Here is a 27337-nt window from a genome sequence, read left to right on the forward strand (position 1 = left end):
TATCAGGTAATTAGACGGATCCGGGCACGGTTTTATCTCGAAGTCACAAAAGTCAAATAGGCAACGAAATCTGGGCATATTTCAAAAACTGTGCCAAGCGAAGTGGCAAATTTGAACTATAAAAGTGGTGTTTGAGAACTGTAATTTTGAACTATGTCACGATGGGTATCTTAGGCTCCGGTGGTACAGGCTAGTTTACACCATTTGCATGTTCAATGACGACACATAAAATGTGTCTGTTAATGTTTTCAAGTCTTTAAATCCTAAGGGTTCATCTTACATCATTAGCAATGTGTGGCAGCAATAAACACAGCGTGTGACCAAGACACTGAGGTGAGTTGTGTGTAACTTGGTATGACTGTGTAAATGTAAACTTATCCTTACAGTTCAAACTTTTTTTTCCCCAGTGTTTGGTGAAACGTGTATTTGCGTGTGTGTGTGCATGTGTGCGCGTGTGACTTTAAACCCACCACATAATTATAGATCAAACAAATGTAAAATCATGTCAACAGCTGCAGGAAGATTGCCGAAAAGATGAGAAAAATTTAAAAAATAAAAAAATAAATAAAGTAGATAAATATTAGCGGACTCTGGAGAATTCCGGGACTGTAAGTGGAACCTGGAGCAGTCATGTTAGCAGGGGAAAAAAAAGCAACGGAGCCTTATAATAGCATTAGCTTTATGTTAGGCTGGTTGTCTAACTTTACCAATTTGAAGTTTCCTCTTGTGTTGAACTATGTGCCATCTTCTGCCCTATTAGCATGATCTTACTGGGGATGTAAATAAATGACTTAAACGAGACAGTCAGATCTATAAGGGATGCGAACAGCAGGTTTTGTATCAAGTCAACAGAATGCAGGATCTTAAGGATTAAAAATGCAAACATTCTTCATGGCTCATTCCTACAGAGAATAACAACAGGCACTGGGTTAGAAATGCGGTCATAGTCTTTATTTTTATTTCCAGAACGTGAGGCCAAGAAACTAAAGCTTGTCCAACATGCTGCAGCAGTTACAACATCAAGGACGACAATCAGAGATATTTTCCCCATACTGGCCTTTCTTCACTTGCTCCTTTCAAATTCTAGAACAGGATTTTAAATCTTTCTTTTTTTCTTTTTTTTTTTTTTACATCCAGAGTTATTAAAGGATATCCATTCATCATCATAGTGCACTTTCACCCCTCTCGAAGCTTCACTCTTTAGCAGCATGACAGCTCGTGTTACTTAAAGTTTTAACGGGTAGTATGGCAGCTGGAGCCTTCAATGATCAGGCTCACCATCTACCAGTTTGGGTGTGGGAGTCAGACGTCCCCAAACACTGTTTGAAGATTGTTATAAGACGCTTTAAGGAATGTCCTTAAATCCAACACATACAAATGTACACGTGGAGCAGGCATCACTTGACAGAAAACACAATGTTTGAGTTTTGCTAGAATCCATAAAAACAAACACAATAAAAACAGAAACAACATAATGTTTGGGTATTTTTGCCCCCAGAGGTTGAAGTTAATGTTACTTAAAGTGTGAGGTTTCAATATGCAGATCAGGATCAAACATGGACTCTGTTGCAAATCTTCACTATATACACACATAAATCCAAATATATAAACATGTCAGACGACATCTTTAGAGATAAAGGCTCCACACTTGGAATCTTTTTTAAAAGATGCACAAGAGTAACTGCCACAGCAGCTTCTCTTTTCTTACATGAATTTCAGGCCTCAAACCCTTACACCGATTTTAAGACTAAGGAAAAAAAAAAAAAAAAAGCTTCACTAAGGATTTGAAATAAAGAAAGTGTTCGTAAAAACGCAGCTCAGGTAGAGCTAAGGAGGTGAAAACACCAGAACATATCACTTCACAGACTCAGCTCAATTATACATAAAAAAAAAAAAAAAAAAGCTGTGGCCCTTAAATACAAGCTAACACTGTAACAATAGCAACCCTGCACGTAGGGATACGCTCCACTGATGAGTGGCAGAAACACCCTCTCAGATACCACTTTACTCTATTTTTAACCCCGGCTTTTGCTTAAATTCTCTTCTTCTTTTGGTTGACTATTCGTCTCCTCAAAGGGTGTTTTTGACCACCTAACAGGCTAGTCAAGATCTGAAAAGAATAGAGCCCGCATTTCAACACATGCTAATTAGGAACATGTTTAAGATTGTCATCTGCTGGATGATAAACAAACTAGTAACCCCCCCCGCCCTCCCAAAATGGATTAAAAGGGATGATCTGTATTTAACGTTAAATTCCTTTACTCAAGAATTAAAAGCAAACATTCAACTCTAGAAACTCGTTATTAAGGACACTTCTCAAACAGTAGTGCCACATTGTCATGATGCAGTCGTGTTCGGATGTAGGTAACAACAAGCTCCATCACACCTTGGGGTTGTTAAACGGAAACAAGACAATTTTTAAGCACACTGTATTCAGGGACATCTGCTCCCACTAAACGCTTCCGTGTGTGACTTCGACTTCACAGGGGAAGGAGAGAGAGACCTTTAGGGCAGCTTGCTAACGCCTCGGTGTTGGCGTTCTTTCTGCCGGTAGTGGAAGAGGCTGGTGGTGTCGAGCTCGCCAGCATAGCCAATAGCCTCCGCAAACAGCTTCACCACCTTCAACAAAACGGAAGAAAAAGAGCTTAGCCTGAAGTCCTCAAGGGAGAGAGAGACATTGTGTAAACTTGTGTGACCGGTAGTGCTCAGTCGCCGATGGACATTACAGACCTGGTAGTTGGTGATGAGGGGGACGCCGTAGTCGACCGCCATCCTGCGGATCGTGAAGTTATCCTTCAGTTGGCGGGTGTTGTTATTGGGCAGGTTGACCACCAGGTCAATGTGACCCTCGCTGATCAGTCTGTGACACAAGCATGAACACAGTGGGAGAACACATTACTCACAAATGTAAAAATAAACTCCTTAAAGCAATGTTCTGAATGTAATGGCTTCCTGTCATTATACAGCTTTCCCATTAGCAAAAAAAACCCCCCCAAAAAAAACCCTGTTAAACTTTGGAGACCAAACCAGCAAGGTTGGATTATCAGTACAGTTAAGCAGGACGCTGCTGTATGAAGCCAACACAATGAGTGTCAGTCAGTGTGAACATTTTGAACACGCCACTACAAGTGTGCAAATAAAGCTCTCTGATAGTTGAATCGTTCCAGCACGTCATTCCTCCATCCATTTTCATCGAAAAATGTTGACACACGAGCCATGTTTGAGAATATTGGGTTGACCTCTTAAATATGGAATTTAAGCATCTCTCTCTCTCTCTCTCTCTCTCTGCTCCGACATAAACACACAGAGTCCTGCTTTCTGAACGACCCTTTTCATTTGAAGGCCTCTGACAGACAGCACGGAGTAAAGGCTGAATTCTAATGGAAAATATGGAGGACAAACAACAGCGACAACAAAGGTCATGTTCTTCTTCCTAAACTTCTGGCCTCTAAGCTGCCAACCACAGCTGATGCCAGCCAGAGTGTGTGTGTGTGCCTGTGTGTGCGTGTGTGTGCGTGCGTGCGTTTGGGCTCGTCCAGATTTAATTCCCTTTACATCGTCTTCTTCAGCAGCTCATTCCCAAACATATGGTGCAGATGGCTTCATTGTGGCGTGATCATGACTTGTTTACGGAATCATTACCCGCCTATCACAGCCTGCTGATATTACTCTGCGTTCCTTGCGATGTCAGACGGAGGTTGTACTTGTGACAGCTCAAGTCTTCAGCTGTCGCAGCAGTAAATGAAATAAAACAAGCTCATTTAAAAACAAAAAAACTGAGTGCAAGTCGTTCGTCTTCAAGCGCAGTCAACTAAAATGTTGTCCTGGTTAAACTGACAAATACAACTCATTTGTCCTTCAGTCCTGGCGTGACAAAATCAATCCAACTCAGAGGCTTTATTGACCTGACATTCTCTGACAGAAGACTTTCCTCATCCTCCAAATCCAAGTTCGAGTTCAGGCTAACGCAACGACTCCGGACTTCTAAATTAGCAGCATCTCCTTTGATCTTATCAGAGAGCTAATGAAGGGGCTATGCCTTAGATCTTAAAGCAGTATCTGATTAGATATTAAATTGGTTATCCCAGTTTTCAATCTCATGAATTCCTGTATTACTTCAGCTCGGCTTCAGGTACAATAAGCACAGTCCTTGCTTGGAAGTTTTAGTTCAGAGTCCTGACATTAGCCTGCTTTGTTTTTCGGTGTCAACGGTATCATGTATCAAGTGTTCAAAATGAAAATGAACAAACCTCATGATACCGGGCAGATTGGTTTCTTCGCCCTTCTGAGAGGGCCATGCCACTGGAGTGGCTGGCACATCATTGGCACACAACCAGGCAGAGGTGGCTTCAGTAGCATAGAGCTAAAACAAGGGGCAAAAAGGCAACAATTTATCTTTTAGAGACGGTCAAGGAAAACTCAGTTGGCGGTTGAAATAAGTTTATTAGGACCCGAGCGGAAGCCTCCAGAAAGCTCCGTCAACAAATACCACAGAAAGATATCTTTTTTTTTTTTTTTTTCAATGACAAGTGTGGACTGTGTTCTCCGTACTCACCTTGAATCCTTCCTCTTTCAGCTGATGGGCTGTAGCCAGGAAATTGGGTCGGAACGAATGCTGGATGGGAGGGGAGAGGAGAAACAAAACAAAAAAAATGAAGCGCCTCAATGCATCACGATGTATCGGGACAAAAAGAACGTTTTCCTGCTGACCTCGAAAATGTTTCACAACAATCGTCAAAGAAAAAGTCCATAACCTAAACTCATCTCTTAATTCTCCTCGTCTCATGGCCGTGCTGTCAAATTAGCAGCCGTACTAGTGGTGCGTTTAGTGGTCGTGGGAATGAAAACTACAGATGTAGCACAGTGCATACATGTGCTGTACTAGTGGCAGTTAAAGACCCTTCTGTTTACACCTGCCTATGTTTGGTTTGATGGAACTGTCTGAATGTGATGTTTCTGTTATTCTAATCTTTTCCTGAGAATCACTATGTGACGTCTGATGATTGTTCAGCATTATGAAAGTGGTACTTCTCCTTAATAGGTTTTAAAAACAAAGAATGAGCAAAAAAAAAAAAAAAAAAAAACTTAGAGGGAATTTCATATTCAAACATTGTTTAGACTTTCTAACTGACAATACTGGGATTATTTTACAGGCTGTGTTTTGGACACAGACTGTACGTTTGGACACAGTCCCGACGTTTGGAGATTTTCCCTTAATGACATCACAAGGGGAAATAGTCCCTCCCCCAGGTGGGTGACACTCCCACAGCTCGGTTCGATCTACCCTCTGAGTCTGCCTTCTCAACGTAAACAAGGGCATGGAGCGAGAATACAAGAGCTCTTCTTGAGAGGGGCGTGGCTAAACACAAGTCATTTATATTTAAAGCGACAGACACAGAAACAGCCTGTTCTGAGCACGGCTGAAATAGAAGGGTTTATAGACTTGATGAATTACAGGAGCAGACAGGATTTTGAGCAAGAAACTTCCGAGACTTGTTTAAACTGGTTGGATGAGGAAATGAGGATAATGTGTGACCTTTCAAGTGCTTTCTGTTATATAAAGTTGGTCAGGTTGGTCGGTTGTATATTGTAAAGGAATTAAATATAAAGTTTACAAAAAAAGTCATTACAAAATAAATATTTCAAGCCTTAAAAACGACGCGTTATCCAGTAACTCCTAATTTACTCGTGGATTGGTTTGAGGTTTTTGAATGCAACAGATAAATACAAAAATCATTGATGTCGTTTAAGACATCAGCCTGAAATGACCCACTTCATGGATTCTACAAACACAGAGTGCTGAAAACTTCTTTGGGAGGTTTCGTTACTAATTTGCGACTGTGCTCAGACTGCGTGCCCTTCAGCTTAGTAAACAATGTGCTTTGTAAAATAGCTGCTCTCTCTCACAGGAGAAAAAAAAACACTGATATGGTTTGATAGTCTTTGTATAGTTTGCAGATTATCCTTACAAGACTCCTATGCCTATTGATTTCTTACTTGGTTTGAGATAATAAAAGGCAGCCTTGTAATTTGCACCCGTGTGCTTCTATAAAACAGAAAGAACACGATGAGATTGGGATCAAGTGTGATGATAAAAAAAAAAAGAGATCACATCGACTCGGCAGAAGAGCGACCCTTTTTCTAGCTCGCTTCCGTCTACTCGATATGAGGATATAGGATGGACCAACAAGCTCATCGGCTCAGTCTAGAGAGACAACCAGCTCCATCTTAAAGCACGAGCTCTGTGAGCTTCGGCTGCTTCCTTCTGGACGAAGCCTTTGAGTTCCAAAGTGATGTTGGAGCAGCTCTGTCCAAGCAGCCATGATTAAGTGGAACAAGTCCTGGCATACGTGTGTGTCCCGTTTTGTTTTTTCTCTTCTCCTTCCTCTTTTGCTGCGTGATGCGCTTGTTGGAACTTTCATGGAGGTCTTATTTTGAGGGACAGAGAGAGCAGGATGGACAGCTGACGTCATGCTCCTTCATGGTTCATTTATTTATGATCTCTATTAAAGTTCTAAGGTCTATACCGTTTACTGATCGACTTGTCTATCATTTGTACAGTTGGAAAGTGCACACACTTTATGCCCTTCTACACTTTTACCCATGTACCTACAGTGGCACTTTGTATGTTTGAATGAGCACATGTGACTCTCCCTGCAACCAAATGTACCTACAGGTACAACTAAAAAAAAAGGAACCTGAACCTGGAGAGAAAACGTGTCGAATTGCAACTTTTTGGAAGGTGACTGAACTGACAGCAGCCATGTTCAAGAACATGAAGATATACAGTCTCCATAGAGTATGTCCACATCATTGATTGACTGACAGTATTCAGTAGGATGCTCCATTTTCTTTCCTGGGATGATGAAGCGATGACTCCCTCTCAACTCTCAAGTCGTACACACTGACCATACAAGGCTATTTGTACATTGTTGAGTGTTGTCACAGTTTATCCTCTGCTGAACCGGATGCTTAAAACACTTTATTTTTTTCTTCTTTTGGCATCGCTACACCACTGACAGTATATGGGAAGCATTAACTTATTTTGAGGTTTCATCTGTGTTTTTTTTTTTAGTTTGCAGAAAAGCAAACGAAACCAAATTGAGCTATCCTCCAGGAATTGCAGTTAAGAAAAAAAAAATAATCCTGCTCTGATTCTTCATGCACACGAGAAAACAGAACGCGCTGACAGTGAGCTAAAACGGGTTGATTGTCTATGACTGGACCATTAATAATTCAGATGAGGGGTTTAACGTTGACCACCTGGAACATAAAGAGAGCGTAGCCTTCAGAGGCCACACATACACAGCGTCAGTTTAAAGATCAGGAGGCCGCACTTTTTCAACAGGATGGCAAAAAGCAGTTCCCACGCAAGGGCATCCCAGTCGCACCTGCGCCACATGAAACCCGCGTCTCACAAGTTGCACGATGCACTTTTTATCCTCGGAACCACTCCAGGTAAATCACATCTGTGTCGACGCGTGTTCCTGATCCATCAGCCTAAAGTGTCGATGCTCCTCAAACACGTCGCAGTGCACATGTGACCCCCAGGTACTCGCCTTGAAGAGGACCTGTTTCCCCAAGAGCCCCAATTATACAGCTGGTGTTGTGAGTGCTTTGTTTAAGCTGCATTAGTCAAGCTCGCAGTTTGGCATCCTGAGGTGACTGCGAGACTTAATTACAAAACTCAACATAATGTGGCGTCATTAAGCAGTGCCGTGCTCCAACTTACAGTTTGTTCTTTGTATTTTGCAGCAAGGTTTTTAAACCTCCCCACATCCTCTTTCTAGGAGTATTTTTAAACCCTCCGTGTCATTCAGGTAGTCACATGAGAATCACGTGACGATGCGTTATTCGAATCCTATGAAGCGAAGATGGGACTCCGTGGGAAACAACCTCAGAATTGGCAGGCTGGCATTGTAAGAAGCTGGTAGCCTGAAAGATTGAAGCCACCTGTTCAGAAGGCGCATTGTGTTGGGTATCTTGTGGGCAGGAAAGCACCGAGAGGCGACGGAAAAACAGGAGGCAGAGTGGACATCCAGATGGCTGTAGTCTTACCTGAATCCCAATCAGGATGCCCTTCTGTGGGAGCTTGAAGCCTGTGGAGAGCATCGCCTTGAGGAAGGCTGAATAAATGTTTGGTCCAAAACAAGCTACCTGCAAAAACACAGACAAATAGATACACAAGTGTAAACATCACGTGAGATGGAGAGAAAAAAAATACTGGAGGTGAATGAGAGAGAGAAAAAAAAAGAAAAAAAAAATGCAGGCTGTGTGTGACGGTGCGCTTACCTCTCCAGTGGAAGCCATCTCACAGCGGAGCACGGGGTCTGCCTCCCTCAGCCGGGGCCAGGAGAACATGGGGGCCTATTACATGGAGGTAAGAAGGAGGGATCGGTTCGCATTAAAAAGGCAGTTGAAGCATTACATGAATTATTTTTTTATTTTTTTTACTCGAATAAAAGAAATCAATAAAGAAGAAGAAGAAGTCTGCACATCAATGACATCAGTCTTTTGGGAGCATTTTAAAGGATTTCAGGACACTGCTGCCACCTAGAGGTGAAACATAATAGACCATGTTTCTTGAAATATGGTGAGCCGGAGCCATTAGCAGTTGCACAATATGCCTGAGGAATAAATAAAAAGGTGAAATAATGCCAGTTAAATTAACCCCCCCCCCCATTTTAAAAGTTCTTCTATGCAAAACGCACTTCTTAGCACATGTGAAACTTTAAAGGTGGCGTCAGAAGACAGGCGAGGAGTCAAGATAAAGAAAGTTCTAGAAATTAAGAGGCGACAAAGGAGAGGCTGGAAAATGGCCTCTCAAATGCAGGCAACAGGTAGTGGCATTCACAGCCGGTGTGCATGCAGTCTGTCTCCATGGTGAGAGGAAGGAGGAGAGAGATGGTGGGAGGGCTGTCTGGTTGAGCAACAGTGAGGATGATGAATCAGATGAGACGAGGCAGCGTGAAGTGGAAGAGAGAAAGTAAAAAAAAAAAAAGAAGAAGAGCGAGGAAAGGAAAAGTAAAGAGCAGGAAGAATGAAGGTGAGTGGAGAATGTACACTGGGAGGCCTGAGAGAGGACGAGTGTGAAGAGAGGCGGCATAACAATACGGGAATTATTCCAGCTGTTTGAGAAATCACCTCTGCATTTCGAGCAAATAATAAAAAGGAAAACAAAGAGACGAGATTGAAATGCAAAATAAGATGGTCCTTTTTTTAAAGAGAATGAATGACGGGAAGGTGCATGGACAGGGCCGAAGCGTCTCGTTATTGTACGAGAGATAAATTAAGAATAGTGGGACGCCATGAGGGAGGTCATTCTTATTCACCATTTAAAAGCAGACAACGACCATTACCTTGAAAAGAGAGAGAAAGAGAAGTGGGGTGGTATTGTACGAGTACGCACACAAGCACAGGGGGGGGGGGGGGGGGGGTGCGGGTTCATCCTTGAAGTGGGCTATCTAATCAGCTGAATGTAACGTTAGCATACTAATGTAAGAAGGGACACAGAAGGGAACGCAGACGTGGAGCTGGCGTCGCTTATCACTGCATTGTTCAAAGAGTCAGTGAAAGACAGAGTGGTAAACGGGAGATTAAAAACGGCAGAATGTAACCAAGAAAGAAAATGAAATAGTGGGAGAGCGACGCACGCAGAGAGAGAACATCTGCGGGCAAACTTATCGGTATAATAAGAGAAAAAAAAATACAGCAACAAGAGGATTTTTTTTTCTTTTGTGTGAAAAACATACGATTAGAACCTCAATTTTTCCCTTCATACCAACTGTAGGTAGCACATCTGGATTCACACCTGGAGTGACAAATGAAAACTATGCGGCAAAGTGGAATTATATAGTCTTAAACTACGACGGATAGCAAAAAAGCCACCGCTGCACTAACACCAGCGAGGGGTTTTTATTGGCCTGAAAATGTCACAAGCCTCTGTGAATACAACTGTGAAAAACTCCTCGGTCTCAATTATACTGGCTCGTCCTCCGATTGCGATGGCGCGTCGGGGACAAAATGGATGTGACTGTCGCGATAAGCGAGGCCATGTAACCACAACATCCCACAATGACACACAGACACTTGGTCCCCCCCCACGTCCATATTCCACACCAACCCACCCGCATTAAGCGACAGTAAAACTGTGACGCTCCACAACATGAACAATGTTATCTCGGGGCACCAGCTGAGCTCCAGTGGAGAAAGAAATGAAGAAAGGAAGACATTACCACATTACATTGTTGCTCACTGGAGTCCTTGTTGTCGGCAAAAGTGGCACCTGTGTAAATGTCTCTATATGAACGGCTGAAGGCAAAAATACCCACTGCATTTGTACACACAGAACGTTGGATTGCCTATGATAGAAAGTTGTGCTGATTTAAAGGTGTAAATATAAAGGAGATTATGGTGTCTGATTAGCATCAGACACTGTAAGAGCCTGATGCTAATATGTAACGTACAGGACAAAGCATACGAGTGTTGCTAGCTAAGCTGTCGTCACTGCTAAGGTGACTCTGGGTGCCTGCCACAGAATAATATGTGAAAAGAACGGTCAAAACTTAATGCTAGAGTCTTTGCTAGTAGTAGCATTGATTACTCCATGGTAAGTAATGAGACAACTGGGATTTAGTGTACACATGATAAAAAGAAATGCATAATTGGTTAAAGGGACGGTCGCTAATTTTGTCCAGATACAGTTTTTAAGGTTTTGGTTGAAATTGTCTTTAGGTACCGACTGACACTAATAACTCAAGTGCTCTGAAAAGGGAACAAATATAATCCACACTCTTTAGTAGTTGTAAGGACAAAAACAATGAAAGTTAAGCACTTAACCGATTCACTTTGACCAATGTCTGCCACAAGGTACCAACTTGACGAACCAATCATGCCTCCCCGTCTCCTTGCTCCTTCTCTACCCCGTGCATGCACCAGCTCACACTCAAAAGCATGAGCTGAGGTCCGCTTCTGGACCAATGGCACTTGTACATGTAAGTGAGGGGCGTGGCTTTTGAGGGAGCACATAGGGGAGGGGATGGTAGCAGATGGAGCACTGAGGGAATGCTACTTTCAAAATCATGCTAGTTTTCAAACATTAAAAAAACCCTTCGTCGACCTCCCAGCTGAGGAGTAAAAAGTTTAAAAGCTTTTTTTAAATATGGTACCTGTTGGACTTATGCAGACCACAAACAAAGGGCTAGATTAATTTATTTAATATTTTTTGGGTCGGGAGACACTTATGGTTACCCAATTAAATTTTCCAAAACAATGAAAAAAATTTGATTTTTCACAATATGCCCATTTCATGTTCTTTTTAAATGACTCTGGTCACTGTCAAACAAATCTGAAATGTCCATGGTAAAATAAAAATAAAAGTATATATATACCTCAACAGTTCAACGTATAGTATGTAACGTACAGGACAAAGCATACATTGTGAATCATGTTATTCTACGATGTGCATATACTGTGTGCATTAATCAATAAATTAAGTTTACTCAGACTCTGGATAAAGTTATAACCCTACATGGTATTTCAGGCTTCTTCTCCTCAAATTGTAGCCAGGTCTTAGTATTTGTCAGCATGTAAAATGGGCCTGTTTTTATTTAGTCATTTGGTTACAAGAATATGGTGTCTGAAAAAGTCATTGTGATGTGCTCCAGGATACATTCACGGGGGGAAAAAAAACCATTCAACTGATGGGAGTTTTTTTTCTTCAGCCAATAACTGTGCACTAGGGAGTGACAGCAAACACCCAAATCCACTTCCTTCGTCTCAAATGTTGTTTTGCTGCTCTTTCTCCATTCAGTGCCATAAATAAAACTGTGTTATTGTCCCTATGAGTTTGTATGAAAAGACAGAAATTACACAAAGGGGACTTGTTAGTGAAAAGAACACATGGGCTCAAACGAGGGGACTGTCAGACGGAGAAAAGAGGCACAAAGTGCAACAGAGTGTGTTTTGACGGGGAATGAGAGAGAAGAATGGGTACGGTCTCTCTGGATGGCGATGAGCTGCGCTTGGTGTTGATACATCGAGGGCATCGATGATGAAGGCAGAAAAAGAGAACATTTTCATGTGGTACACTTAAGGCTGAGACTGCTTAAGAGTGCTTTCAGACAGCTAGCATGTTTGCAGTAAGGGCTTGATATTTACTCAAGAAATATTGTTTCACAGTTAAAAAAATAATTAGCTCGACTTTGTGAAACAAAGTACAAACATACGGCAGGGTTCGGCAGGGTTACTGGCAAGACCGACATTCGTCAAGGAGTATGAAGTCTGCATCATAGACTCCAAAGTAAGCTCTGGAAGTCTTCTAAGCTGCTGGCGCCTTGAGTATTCAGAGCTCTGATTAATATTCCTCGCCACCGTGCAGACTACAAATTGAAAACTTTAGGTGGTGGGGGAAAGAGTGGGGGATTATACCTGCGTGATCGGCTCCGAACGACTGCCATTGTTATAGCGGCTCTGTTGTAATTAGACGGAGAAATTACTTTGGAAAAAAAAATAAAAAAATTGCTTTGGAACAGCTGGCGAAACGAAAACTCTCTCGTAACCAATCTGAGAAGTAAGCCTCCCAGTCAGCATGAGAAAGCAACCACTCCCCCCCCCCCAGCCCCCCCCACCCACTTCATGCAAAGGTAGAGGGATAAAACAGTAATTGCTGCCTTTAATATGTGATCCAATGGAGGCTGTAACCAAAACTGCAGTACCCATTAACATATCATACATGTCGAGTCTTTAACACTAGAAATAATGATAATATATATAACAAAAGGCAGTAAGAAGTTCAGAGACAGAACTTGAATACAACAAGCTATTACTTTGAAACTCGATCTTATGTCTGTTGGCATAAAGTCCCCTAACGCTGGCCGTACGCGCTTCAGTTTAAGTCTAGAGCCCGGGTCCATCCTGTGTTTTTCATTCCTCATCGCCAGCATCGTTTTCTTCGTTGTTTTTAATGGTTCGAGGGCGTTGCCGTCTGGATGAGAAGCGGAGCGCCCAGCGCTCTGCCGTGCGGCAGCTCCGAGCCCTCAAGTTGTAAATCGTTCAACTATTCAGAAAGGCGCCATTGTCGTCACTGGCGCTTTTCTTCCCCAAATGTGTGATAATGCTCAATATTTTAGCTTCTTACCTATCCCGTCTTTTAACTCACACCCTTTGTTTGGTGTCCGCTGGCTGTGTCGGTCATACAGCGGCTGTTGCCAACGGACGGTTGTCATAGAGATAGGACGGATGAACAACACTTTTCGTCTCAGCACAAAGAAAAAGGCTTCATGCACACACTCCAGAGCTTTTCTGCCCCGAGAAAAATCGCTAGGTGTACAATAAAAGATTTCATTGTCAATGTCGACTATTGTGAAATGTATGTGATAAAGTGCTGCCCTCTTTGGAACAGAAACAAAGGATAGGATGCTGTATTAAGAGCTCAGAAGATGAGCATGAACATAATCAGCTTCTTACAGGATATAGTTAATTTTCCATTCACCCATCAATTCTCTCTGTTTGGTTAAAAAAAATACATGTATTTTAAAGAACAATCTTCTCACCTTGATGCCAACGAAGTCTACAGGAATGATGGGGTTCTCCAGCGAGGGGAGGCTGGCCTCATCCAAAGGCTCTCCCACCATCACTTTGGTTGCCACGTTGATGAAGTCCACGCCGAGGGTTTTTGACACGAAAGGGAAGGAGCGAGACGCCCGCAGGTTGCACTCGATCACCTAATGAAAGGTGAACGACACAGGAAGACCGTCTTTACGCACGCCATCGGACAGTAATCCTCATCGTACGGGTTGAAGGAAGGCTGAACGAGAGGCGTCTATAAACAACGAGCAAAACGCATTCCTTCGGGTGTTCGACGTGAAAAATACATTGATCACAAAACGCGTTCAGCGTGGAGTCTGTGAACGCACTGCCTTTACGCTCATGAAGTCAGTTGAGGAGAAATATTACCTACCATGACGTCATTGCCCTTAACCAGGAATTGAGTGTTAAAGGGCCCTGAAATCTCAAAAGCCTGAGCGATTTTCCGTGTGGCAACCTTGACCTAGGGGCGAGAAGAGAAGAACATGATTCTTGCAAAATATACGAGTCAGTCATGAAATGCTTTCTTACATAACACCTGTGTTCAAACAATAGGCTACATATTTGCTTTTTTCCCCATGCAAACAACATATAAACATGTTGTTCCCATGGTAGTATCTATTAGGTATGCTGTTCTAGAGATGCACCGATTGGGACTATCAGGACCAATATGGAGACCAACAATTCAGCCTGTTGTCTATTCTGTTACCCATCTCTGTCTCGTGATTTATTTCACCCACAATGCCTCCATTTTCTCTCATGTATGACAAGAAGAAACAAGTCAAAGTTTGTTCGACAGGTGACCAAATAAAACTACCTCTCATCTGTATCAGTAGTTAGGTGTGCTACCTTTAAATCCTGACTAAAAGCCCCTCCGGTGTAGAAGACGAAGTCTGTATTTGCGGAGTTTTCCAGAAAGAAAGGCGGTTCGTAACCATCTACATGTGTTAAGGTTTCGGTCGAGTCCAGCGAGGTCGCTCTTTTGTCGCTCATCTGTTTTTTTTTTCCTTTTGTTGGAGGTTTGCGCCGTCTACTAGCTGCAGTACGGTAGCCGAGCTCTCAGCTCGCAGTGACAGGTTTCTGAAGCACAGACCCTCACAGCCTCCGAGTCGTGCTGCCCACCTCTGCTGCTCACTCTTCAACGTTTATATCGAAGTTGTTCAATCACAAGAGCACTCCACAAGGTTTAATCATGTAACAATATAACGCTGTTTGAAATGGATGATTAATGTCCTCGTCAGGGAGAAACGAGGTTAAAAAAGGGGCGCGGGCAGCCTGATCAGTTTCACCACATTAAAGTCCTGTTTCCAGCAGGCTTGTCTTAGTTCAGTTGGGTATGAAACACTTTTATTGGTTTCAATAATCAAAAATTGTGAAGGGTGCCGAAGTAAGTGATCCGAACCTTCCTACTTTATGGTACCCTTGTGTTTGGGTGCCAAGCGTACGGATCTGAAACTGAAGGTTGGAGCTAAACACACTGCAGCCCGCTGATTGAATAAAAAGGACAAACACAAAACGCAGCATGTTTAGATATCTCGTGGATTTGGAGGTCATTTCAAGGCTAGCTTTTTTTGTGACTACTCTGTATTTTTAATTTGCACCCTTTATGTCTGCATTGACTGTGTTATGTCTATTTTCACAGTTGTTGCACTACCCCCACCTTAAACAACAGTGTACATGCACAGACAACACTCTTCAGTTGTTATGCACAGGCCTAATTACAACTGTTCTGAGCTTCCTCCACTGTTTACAGATCTCTTTTAAATCAAATATATTTGTTTAACTGCACAGGTTATGAACATTTCTTTAAATAAAAATAAGTCTATTTTAATATACAAATAGGTCTGTCTGTCTCTCTCTCTCTCTCAGAGTGCACTTTTTAGATTAAAAAAAAATAATAATAAATCCAAAACTTGGGTTTTAGCCACCGGATTTAGCACAACAAATAAACATTGTGTACTGAAATTAAATCATGCCACAGTATTTGCAGAATGCTGATGGGGAGCTGACTTACCTTTTCGAGCGCTCCCTGACTAATACTCTGGGTTGGCAGCATTAGGGTGGCATCTCCTGAGTGCACTCCTGCATCCTCCACATGCTCCGTTATGGCATGGACCAGAACCTGGACACACAGGTCGAGATTATCTTAGAACATCTGCATACAGGTCAACGCTCGAAAAAGAAAAATGACCCAAACTCGAGGCAGCTCTATTTTTTTTTTTTTACAGCCTTGAACTGTTCTCAGGTGAGAACCTTCCAGGTTAAGAGGCAGATGGCCTCCAGACTTACAATGTCTTCATATCGACAGCGTGTCACCGAACATATGGTGAACGTTGGGACTGTGCATGTTGAAGGGGATGAAGGAAATTCATGAAAAACGTGAAGACATTGAAAATCTATTAAAAGACATAGGGCGTGTATATTTTGTTAATGGGGCCTCAAACAATGAACATGGTTATTAAATGTCAGAAGAATAACTTTGAACATTTCACCCACAGGAAAGGAGATCTGCATCACCAAGCAACTCGGCGTGAGTGTGTGTGTAAATGAGCTGCCGTGTCATTAGCTCATTTAAACTGCTGCTAACCACAGTATTCATTAGCACTCTTCAGATAGAGCCTGTAATTAATACGTATTATCTCTGACTTTTCTACTCTCCCACACATGTATCTCTCTCTCTCACACACACACACACACACACACACACACAGTCTGGCCAGGAATAATGAGGCCTGTTTGGTATTCAATGAATGGACAGCTTGTTAATGTGATACTGAAGATAATGGAGGGGCTGTATTCAGGAAAAGCCGAGAGAGAGAGAGAGAAAATGTACCATACGACTGGATTGCCCACGTTCAAACTGACACCCTTGGAATGACTCCTAAAGCCTCAACAATAGAGAAAGAGACGAGGCGTCCAGGACAAGTATCGAGGAGGCTCTGATGTCTGCTGTGACTTCCAAAGCTAACAATTATACAGTGACAGAAGTTTGACAAGTTCAACCTGCGTACTATCAGCGAGTGCTGATGGAAAACTTTCACATCATAGCATGTCGTCTGTGCTGTGCTTCCTCCTGTCTCAGGAGTCGAATCAGACCGACAATTTACTTCATCCTGTGTCCTTCCTGAATATGTCGATGGGTGTTTTTGGACCAAACCAAAAGGAGGAACTATCCACTCAGGACTTCCCTGATAACGACGCACCATCACACACGACGAGGACGTTTTCCTTCCGTCTGTATTTGCACTGCCATGGTACCTGCTCCAGTAGGTAAGTAAGTCTTTATTTATATACAGTAGCACTGTAGTTACAAGGTGCTTCACAAAAGCAAAAAGTAGAAACAGGGAAACGTACACAAAGAAAAAAAAAAGCATGAGATGGAAAGGAGGCCAAGATTGGATGGTCTGAACAGACGAGGGGTGGGATATGGAGCGAGGTCGTGCAGCGCTTTGGATGTAAGTAACAGGATTTGGAATGTTAGTCATACTTCTATTCAGAACTTACTCGAATAATTATATGTCACTGTTATTCTTTCTGTCCACTGCAATGCAGGTCAAGTGTTTATTGTTGTTTGCATTTCGATACTGAGGGTAAATGAGGGCAGGATTTAAAAATGTAACATTTGTAGTAAGATACAGAGACTGGTCTGTCCAACATAAAGTCTAGTTAAATTTGGAATTCTTAAAATAAACTCTGTGTGTGTATTAGGGCTGGGATTCTTTAGGTGACTCACGATTCGATTTCGATTCTTTGGGTCACGATTCGATTCAGAACCTTTTGTTGATTCAAAACGATTCTGGGTTCATCGTGTGATGGAGGCTGTTGGCCTCACACTCTCGGTAACGACGGAGTGTGTGTCACTGTTTTATTCTGGTATGTTAGTCACACCGGTGGATACAGTCAGACGCAGACGACTCCAAGTCAACTGTGAGACCGGCTGAATTTCTCGCTGCTCTATTTGGCCTTCTACTTAGCTAAAGAGCTAGCTTTAGCAATTAGCACCGATTTTTAGAAGCGATGAATCGATTTCAAATCTCATAAGATAAGAATCTTACATTTTTACATAAAATGATTTTTTTTCCACACCACTCATGTGATATCTTTATAAACAAGCGTAATGTCCATCACTGATCTAATTGGTGAAGAGAAAAAGTCATTTAGAATCCCCACTTTCCTGTGTTTGGGCTTTAATGAATCCCATCCTCCCAATTAGACCTGTTTAAGCTGTAAAGTTTTTGCATGGAAGATGAATGAGATTACTTTTACTTTATTCATCTACTGAGTTCAGTATTGATCTCACCTCTCCATTTAAACTGAAGGAAAAAAAAAAAAGTAGATCGCTGAATAATTTGAGGCTGAAGAGATGATACTGTTAAAAATGTAAATATGCTCTAATAGGAAGTCAACGTCAAGTAAAGACAGCCAAAGAGGCTGTTTAAACATTCATCCTTACATTCAGGAAAGGACATGTACTACACCAAAGAGTCATACCAGAAACAAATGGGAGCTTGTTTTTAAGCCTGGTGACGGCATTACAGACAGTGAGAACAAAGCTTGTGTACCTGGATGGATCATTACAGCGATGTCTCACCTTGCCACTCTTAGCGACAGCGTCCACCTCCACCTCCCGGGCCCCGCGGATGAACTTGGTGATGACGACGGGATGCTCCTGCAGGAAAGAGAGGAAGGTGATGCCATCAAGAAATTCACTCTCACACAACCTGAACCTGAACATGGATCGTACCAGGCGTGTTTGAAGTCTGAGAGTTTAGTTTTCAACACACTGACATTGAGGGTAAAAAAAAAAAAAAAAAAAAGGGCCAAGTTTGATTTAGGAAAAATCAGGGCTGATGCTGATTCCAATGTTAGAAATAACAAGTAATCAGATTGTTGATACACATGTTGGTTTTGTGACTCCTATTTACATACTGATGGCAGCGGTTGTTATGCAGTCAGACCATCAGAAATAAATTACATTCACACGCCGCCGCTGAAGCAGCAGGAGTAATTCTGGATTATGCACCTTTGCCCAAAGAGACATATGGGACATGTTGCTGCAGGAGCTGGGGGATTTGAACCCTCGACCTTCCGGTTGAGAGGTGATCAACTCTACCAACTACGCCACGTCCGAGGTGTAAAACTCCCACAACGCCAACATTTTCTCTAATACTCCACAAATCAAACAACTCCTTCTCTGACTCTGTAGATCAGTGTACAAGATGTCAGCATTAAATCGATTTGGCACAGTGAATAAACACCGGCTGGTGACATCAGTTCATGCCACATTATTTGCAGACGTCTGTCATCGGAGCATTTCTAGTTTGATGGTCTTTAAAAAGGAGATTTTTATTTGAGAGCGTTAAAAACATCAAGGAAAAACGTTTTCCTACCGATGTAATGAAACCGATACATTTTTAAAGACCAGAAGCTCTTTAGTTGTGTCTCGTTGTCTTTGGTGCTGAAGCTTGTAAAAAAAACCTGAAGACCTGAGCAGCGTAGGACTGGCACAGCATCTGAAGCACAGCTGACTTTAAAGAAGCAAAGCCTTCAAACAGAAAAGTCCGTTCTTTAAAGGCTAATAAACCATTTTTGTGTTGGTATTTTGTTTTTAAGATCACTTTGAATTACAACGGATTGACATTTGTTTATTTATTTATTTGTGTATTTTGTTGTTTATTCTTAATTTCATTTTGCTCATTTAATTTGTTTGTTTCATCTTACACTCATCCATTCATTTAACTTACTGTTTGTTTTTAGTTATTTCTGTTGGCTTCTATGGAGCACATGAAGCATCAGTCTTGTCTGGCCTGCACACTTGTTTTGTTCTTTGCTTCTAATAAAAAATATTTGAAACATAAAAGGCTAATAAACCAAATAAGTATTATTATTAGAACTTTGAAAGTAGTGACCTTATCAGTTACATTTGATGCTCCTGAATCAGGACTCGACGTAAAGCTGGCTTTGAGCCTTCATTATTCATCTAATAGTGACATTAGTGATCCTAATGTCACGCTAAAGGGGAATTTATAAATCTGGCAGTCATGATCCAAAATAATAAAAAAAAAAGTTTCAATGTTCATATTCCTGATAGACTTCCTGTGTGCGTGTGTTGTAACAGTAGTCATTATAAAACCGTTCACCACTGTTAAAGCGTCATTAGCCGGCTTGCTTTGTGCTTTGAATGTGCTATTTGTGCATGTGTGTCTATTCTTCCTGCCTCAGGTAGCGGCCCTTTGTGGCGTCGGTGAAGAAGAGATGCACACACAATACTAGCCAACAGCAATGCCAGCTGCTAGCATTAGTTAATTGAAAGCGCAGGGAGCACAGGCAGAACACAAAGAAGAGACGCCGAGTGTGGAATGTGAGGAGGCAGAGATTAGTGGTCGTGACGAGCGAATTTACAACATGCACAGATTGAAGGGAAAAAAAAAAAAAAAAAAAAAAGACAAAGTACGACATGCAAAGACAATATGGTCACGTGTCTTTTGCATATGCAGGCAGGCACACGCGTTGTTCACAGGGATCTCACCTGGGACACCTGAGTGGCCTCCTCCAAGAAGCGTTTCATCTCCTCCTCTCCATAAGCAACGTTCATGGCAGAGCCACTGGTGAGAGAGAGAGAGAGAGAGAGAGAGAGAGAGAGGAGTGAGGGAGAGAAAACAAAAGGCCACAGGAGAGGAATAGAAGCAAACAAACAGGAGAACATTGAAGCTTCAAATGATCGTTCAAAACACTCATTATCTCGTCGTTGCATCACCATTACCATCGGGAACAAGGTCTTGAAACAGTCAAAATAAGGAGAGAGAGAGAGAGGGAGAAGGAGAGAAGAGCAGCTATTTAGGTCGAAAAGCACTTCAGGCTCATGAAAATGAGTTCAGAACTAAGTCATTAAAATACAACAGATTTAGGCTACTTTTGTTGTGCTTGTTGTTGTTTTTGATTTGCAGACTGCTGCTCGGCTTCTCTTTGTGTTTGATCGGGACCAGCCGAGAGAAACAGGACAGAGAAGGCCACAGGCTGGGGTCACTGTCTGCCGCCTCGTAGGCAGACATATGTCCAAATCCCAAAGGAATACCAACCCTTTCCTCGTCGAAAAGGATGTTCATGTGCATTTGAACTGAGGCATATCAGTGACGTAGAGGGGCCCCAGTTTGTGTCTGTTTTCTAAAATCCATATGAACCATCAAGGCTAAAAAGTCCTTTAATGCACTGCGCCATAGGATTTTTTATTTAGAGAGAAATGGCTCAGTCTTGACCCGTGAGAGAGTCAGCTGTCAGAAGAGAAAGTAGAATGGAAACACATTTAAATACGTTTGTCATTCGGCTGTGCTTCCACAGTGTCAGTGTCAGTAACAGCCAAGAATAGTGAACAGTGTTGTTCTGTGTTAATAGTTGGACCACAATGACTGTGTACCGTGTTTGAATGGGAAACTGTTTTCATTCCTAACAGTGGGTAACGTGACATCCTGGCTCTGTCCATCACTTGGGAGATGAGCAGCAGTAACATGGTTAGTTTTTAAAAAGAATTCAGTCACAGTCTTCCGTCTACAGTGTGATATTTAAAGAAAGACAGAATCATTGTAATCAGACAGGCAGTGTCTAGCGTTCACACGACACAGTGGTATGACGTATGAATTATTTTATAGCTTTATGTGAAGGAAAACAAAACGAGAGAGAGAGAGAAAGAGAGAGCAAGAGTATGAAAGAGAGAGAGTGAGAGAGAGAGTGAGTGAGAGAGTATGAAAGAGAGAGTATGAATGAGAGAGAGAGAGAGAGAGTGAAAGAGAGCAAGAGTATGAAAGAGTGAGAGAGAGAGAGTGAGTGAGAGAGTATGAAAGAGAGAGTGAGTGAGTGAGAGAGAGATTGAGTGAGAGTATGAAAGAGAGAGAGTATGAAAGAGAGAGAAAGTATGAAAGAGAGAGAGAGAGAGAGAGTGAGTGAGTGAGAGAGAGAGTGAGTATGAAAGAGAAAGGGAGTATGAAAGAGAGAGAGTGAGTGAGAGAGAGAGTATGAAAAAGAAAGAGAGTATGAAATTGAGAGTATGAAAGAGAGAGAGTGAGTCAGAATCGGAGAGTCAGCGAAAGAGATAGTGAGAAAGTGAGAGCGAGAGCAATTATTCTGCCGAGTTGATCATTTTAAATGACTGATTTTAATCATAGGTCATTAAGAATCGTGATTGGTCTTGCTCCGTGTGTGTTCATGATAAAATGATGAAGAAATGTGACTCGAAGTCCGAGTGCTGTGTTCAAGTGGACAGGTTCATGTCATGCTAATGCCAGAGAAAAGGAAGAGGAGAGGCTCTTTGGTCCTGATCGTTCTCCAACGACGGGACGAAGGCCACAAGCTGAAACGCTTCAGTCTAATTTGTTCATAAAGTTCATCTTCATGCTGTACGCGTTGCTGCAGCTTTAAAACCTCCTCAAGCTTTTCACTCTTCATGCAGCGAGTTAGTTGGGGAAGCAACCACAATAATCTAAGAAAACAAATATTGTAATTGTGGCTTTGAGATCAAGGGGAGGGCGAACATGCCGAGCTGTTCATCTTTTGCTTTTATACATTTGATTCAGAGTCACTTTAAAGTTGACACAGTGCATGACACTGATAAAAACAGCAGCACCACTTGCATGGAAAACCTTGAGCGGTTCACAGCCTCCGTGTGTTTTCAGTGACACAGACCTGCTGAACACGGGGTCTCACCACGACATCTGCTGGACAAAAGTGGAACTGCAAAACTAAGCCGCAGCACTGAGATGGCGTCTCATCTACTTAGCAGTAAGTTTAAAAATGAGCCAGGTTGGGGTCTCTGGTGCGCGCGTCCCCATGTATCGAGGTTATCGGCCCGGGTTTGCATCCGGCCTGTGGCTCCTTTCCTGCATGTCTATCTCCACTCTCTCTCTCCCTGGTTTCCGACCCTATCCACTGTCCTCCCTCTATCACAAAGGCTAGAAATGCCCAAAAATAAATCTTTGACAAAAACAAAACAAAACAAAAAAAAGAAGTTTGGAGCCACTGATTCTTCCCATCATGTGTTTAGATATTCTACTGGTTTAAAAAAAAAAAAAAATTCTAGATTCTAAAAACAGATTCTGAACAGAGAAGAAAACAATAAACATGTTATTTGAATGCATTCTTTAATCGTTCCAACCGTCAGCCACTTCATACATCATTAAGAGGCGAGTGTGAACACTTACCTGAGAACATAGGAGGGCCGCAGCAGACACGGGTAGCCCACCTGGTTGGCAAAACTAATGGCATCTTCCTGTGAAGGCAGAGGAAGAAGATGATAGGCATCTCGATCGTGATGAAAATACAACTAGAGTGAGGCAAGGAATCGTCCTAAAAGGTCAATCACACTAAAGAAATCAATACCCTCAATTTCTCAGCTTGGGGTCAAGAAAGTACATCTATCCAATTACCCATCTATCCATCTAATTCACGTCTGACCCAATAGTGGTCAATCATTTCTTTGGTCTGATCGCTGTGTTTGTTAGGTGTTTCAAAAAGAGAAATTCCGATGCTAAAATATAAAAAAGCCAGTGAGCCGGTGAATGGAAATATTTTGTGCAAAACTTTCAAAAAAAGGTTATTGGCCATAAATATAAACGTGAACGAAAACACCCGCACTTCTCCAAGCTGCCGTTATTCAAACTCACTTTAAAACTGGTGCAAGGAAAAGTAAAGGCAAAAACATTTGCGAGCACACGAAGAAGGAACCTTTAAACAAAAGGCAGCAATAAACAACATAACGAGCGTTTCCCCCCAAGGACCAGTTGTTCGAGCTAAGGTTGAATCAAAACGTCAACAGCTTCACCGTGTGTTCCTGAAGCTGCTTCAGTTGAAGGCAGACTGAAGGAAATCCACAGCCACAAAAAAAAAGGAAAAAAAAGAAAAGGAAAACGACACGTGTGCTGCTCTATGACTTTTAGAGTTCCACGGCCTGACACCTGTCAAGGTTTGTATTTTAGCCTTTATGGGACTGGGTGAATCTGTTTCTTAGAGATTCATTTCGCGAAAGAAGGACGGCGTGGGATTGAGAGCAGTCCTCTGATTCCTCCTTCACGCGGCGGACACATTTCAGCCGGCCTCGACATAACGGAGCCCGATTGAAAAACAAAACAGCCTCGGCAAAGAAGCTCCTCGTCACGTCCTGCTCGAGCTACTTCGTCCCAATAACATCAAGCCTTTTTCTTGTTTAAAAACCTTTATCTGTGTGTAAAGTTTAATCTCTCCTCAGTGGTTCATGAATACAGGAGGAAGTGTGCTCCACATATTCCACAGAGGGACCTGGGAGTGTTTTATTTTCATATAGCTGCGAGCTAGTTTAGAGGGCCAAACACAGAAATCGCTTAACACATCAGTGAGAAGAGGAGCACAAAGCCTGGAAGAGGAAGAACGCTCGACAGATAATGAGACGAGTAGGGAAAGGTTAACGCTAAAGGGCAGCGAGCTGAAGTTCGGTGTGGATTTTTAGGAAGGATAACCAAGACGAGAGCGGGGCATTTAGCGAGTCAAGACCAAGGTAGGACGAAACTGAGAGAAGACCAAGACCACAAATATCCCTGAAAAATCCCTCATGTGCCGAGCAGCAGGCGTGTCACTCAAGATTATATGAGGAAGGTTGCGGTCATAACCGAGGCAAAAAAAACAAACAAAAAAAAAACTCTTTTAGAAAGGGGTCTTTCCTGAGATGAAAAAATAGCAGATCAGTGGTGGTCTTAACCGGTCTTCATTTGAACTCCGGCTTGAGACCAGGACGAGACCGAGTATGGATGCTTTTGATTCCGAGACCTTCAAAAAGCGGTCTCAAATTCCAGCAAGCAAGACAAGTACAAAGTCTTCATTATAAAGTCTTTGTAAGTCTAAAAATGATAAAAATATAAATGATAAAAATAATAAAAACAAAAAGTGCCCTGACTATGTATTAAAAGAAATAGACGTGATATTTTCACAGAAGTTGACTCAACATGAACTCTAAGGATGAGAAACGTCTCAACTTTCTTTCATTGGCTAAAACCAGCTACGAGTGGAGCATAAACGATTTTTATTCATAACAAGAGTGACGCCCACTCCCTTGACTTTATAAACTGGCTAATACTCGCTGGCTCCGTCTCCCTTTATTCCTAGAGGACTCGGCTCGTCCAGCTTAGAGCAGCTGGGCCTGTTGCTGTCAGGGCCTAACAGCCCGACCTCAGTGTGACCTCCCAGTCCTCCAGCAGCTGCACAACGACTGGACTTCCTTTCAACCATGTGCTATCTCTTCTTTGTCACTTACCTTCAGCCAGTTCATGACAACAGGTGTGCAAGTACTAAGCTTCATTTGAAAAGAAAATTAAACTCGATGGGTATCGATTTAAAAACATGTGACCCCCTGACCTCGCCATTCGACTGGGTGGAGTACTACGAGGACGACAACGCTGGCATCAAGGTTACTCTCTGCAACATTCACGTGGACACAAACGGATCGTGCTTCGGCATATTCTCCAAAACTCATATCACAAAATACTGTGTTTCAATATTTCATTGACGCAGCTGCTTCCTTCCCCATCATTTGCTCGTCCCTCTCTCTCTCTCTCTCACCAGGGAGCTGAGCGCCCTCCACGGGGCTTGCGCCACGCCAAGGTCGTCAAGTATGCTGGAGAAGACGGAGCGCTCCTCGGCCCGGTCGATCTGCAGGGGGCTCGTCCCGAGAATGTTGACCCCATTCAGGTGCAGGGGGGCGGCCAGGTTGTTGGGGATCTGACCCCCCACTGAGACAATGCTGCCACTGCAACTCTGAAAAGAAAAAGGGAGTATAATTTTAAGAAAGGAGTATAGGACAGCAGGTTTCATAAAAAACAACAAAAAGTGGAAGAACGCCACTGGCAGGAGGGGTCGACGACTTGACAGACGATCTGCCCCTCGACAGCATCAGGCAAGATTAACAGTCTGAAACCTGTGGCCACTTCCTTCTATTCCAGGTTGGGATCACGCAACGAAATTACGAGAAAAACAAAAACAAGTTGATCACGGTCTGGCTACGGGTGCTGTTATCGCCAGGAAAGTATGTGCACACGTGTGTTTGTGTGTGTGTGTGGTTAACAAATGCGTTCGCTCTTTTTAATAAGAGCTTGCAGCCCCCTTTTTCTGTGGAGCTGATCCAAGGGGGATGCTGTTTCCATGGTAATGCCAGGTTGCATCTCTTCATTATTCATGGGCCTGCTCTCCTGCTCCTGTCCAGGGTTTATCTTCATGCTCTAATGCCGTATTTATCACACACACACACACACACACACACACACACACACACAAGTAGAGAGAAAGCACGGAGGGACGGTAGCTGCGAGAGAGGGATTGATGTTAATGCTCTCACCCTGAACAAACAAACACTTAATCACACCCTGATCTCATCGCAACTCTAACTGGATTATAATTCCTCTGCAAGGGAAAGTCGATGGACACTGCGGCACAAAAACACAACACCGTAAAATACACACAGAGACATTTTAGAGGAAAATATCAGTCAAGTAGCCGCAATGCATGCCTTTGAGTTTGTTTGCAGAATAAAGGATCGTCTGTATTCCATCTACACAGAGAGACTTAGCAGGAGGTAACAAGGCTGGTCATGGTGATATGTGTTACATCACCTCTTCTTTTTCTATCACGGTACAGAAGAACCAGGGTTCTTTTATTTTTTTATTCTGCAGTTACAGTATTGTGAAGTCATCGGCTTTTTAAAAGGACTTTGTCATAAAGTCAATGAAACTCAACACGCTGCTGTTCAAACATCCTAAATATTGAACAAGCACCACCACATTTGACGACGAGTGTTAAAGAGAGGTCAGTGTACTTTTAAAACCTTTTTTTTTCTTCTTCTTCTTCTCACTTCACACCTGTAACAATTAAAATGCCAGCTCTCAGATCTTAGGTGAGTCTATAATGCTGCATTATTAATGTCTCCACTAGGACTCCTTCAGAGCTTTCCCTAATTCTCTCTCACTGCAAACGGGGGGTTTCATTCGGAGTCGTTAGGGTTGAAAGGGTCGAGTCTTTCTGGGCGGTGAGGGCTGAAAAAGCTGCACAGCTGTCCAAGCTTCATTATTTCTAAATAGGAAGCCCTCGAGAGCTTTTTTTGTTTTATACAATCTATATGCAATATAGATATATTTCCAATTATCTGCCCTACTTAGGAATCGACTCACATGCTTCACCTCTTTCAGTAGTTGATCAATACTCCTCTGCTCTATGGAGCTTTATATTGAGTGCAATGTATTCGAATAATCATTGTGTTATCAGATTTCCATTAAACCGTGGATATATAGGCAGTTCCCATCATCACTATGACCCCGGGATCGATTGCCAACCTGTCCTGCCTCTTCCCCAACGCTTGCTAAGACAGGCTCCCAAAACTACGGCTGCTATACCGTTAAGATGTGGAATAAAGCTAATTCAAAAAAAAAAAAAAAAAGTGATCTGTACAACAGTAGTAGCGTCTCACATGCACATGGAGAGGTAAAATAAATCATAATTAAAGGCCCTTTCTTTAACAGGTCAACGTGCGCTCTAACCTCTTGTTCGGTGATGTCCAGGATGCGCTCCAGGGTCAGCTCTTCAAAATAAAGGCGGTCGCACTCGTCGAAGTCGGTGCTGACTGTCTCGGGGTTGTGGTTGACCACCACTGTCTTCTTGCCCATCATTCTCAAAGCTCTGATGGAGGAGACTGCGCACCAGTCGAACTCAACGCTGCTCCCTGTTGAATCGTAGAATAAATACA

The 27337-nt window shown here is 42.6% G+C and overlaps 1 protein-coding gene across 1 annotated transcript in view; it reads right to left on the reverse strand.

Annotated features, from left to right (window-relative positions):
* Nucleotides 1–929: 929 nt before the first annotated feature.
* Nucleotides 930–27337, reverse strand: part of cps1 (carbamoyl-phosphate synthase 1, mitochondrial) — a 52343-nt gene continuing 25935 nt past the window's right edge. Inside the window, exons 25-38 of the mRNA XM_079357750.1 lie at nucleotides 27132–27313; nucleotides 25165–25359; nucleotides 22779–22846; nucleotides 20117–20192; nucleotides 18179–18256; nucleotides 15602–15709; nucleotides 13961–14050; nucleotides 13554–13724; nucleotides 8293–8367; nucleotides 8059–8157; nucleotides 4556–4615; nucleotides 4251–4363; nucleotides 2731–2860; nucleotides 930–2619 (exon numbers count right to left, since the gene is read on the reverse strand). Of these exons, the coding sequence (XP_079213876.1) occupies nucleotides 2506–2619; nucleotides 2731–2860; nucleotides 4251–4363; nucleotides 4556–4615; nucleotides 8059–8157; nucleotides 8293–8367; nucleotides 13554–13724; nucleotides 13961–14050; nucleotides 15602–15709; nucleotides 18179–18256; nucleotides 20117–20192; nucleotides 22779–22846; nucleotides 25165–25359; nucleotides 27132–27313 (1559 nt within the window). The 3' untranslated portion in view covers nucleotides 930–2505. The remainder of the gene's footprint in view (nucleotides 2620–2730; nucleotides 2861–4250; nucleotides 4364–4555; nucleotides 4616–8058; nucleotides 8158–8292; nucleotides 8368–13553; nucleotides 13725–13960; nucleotides 14051–15601; nucleotides 15710–18178; nucleotides 18257–20116; nucleotides 20193–22778; nucleotides 22847–25164; nucleotides 25360–27131; nucleotides 27314–27337) is intronic.

The sequence above is a fragment of the Symphodus melops genome (genome assembly GCF_947650265.1).
Source record: "Symphodus melops genome assembly, chromosome: 12".
NCBI classification, from domain to species: domain Eukaryota; kingdom Metazoa; phylum Chordata; class Actinopteri; order Labriformes; family Labridae; genus Symphodus; species Symphodus melops.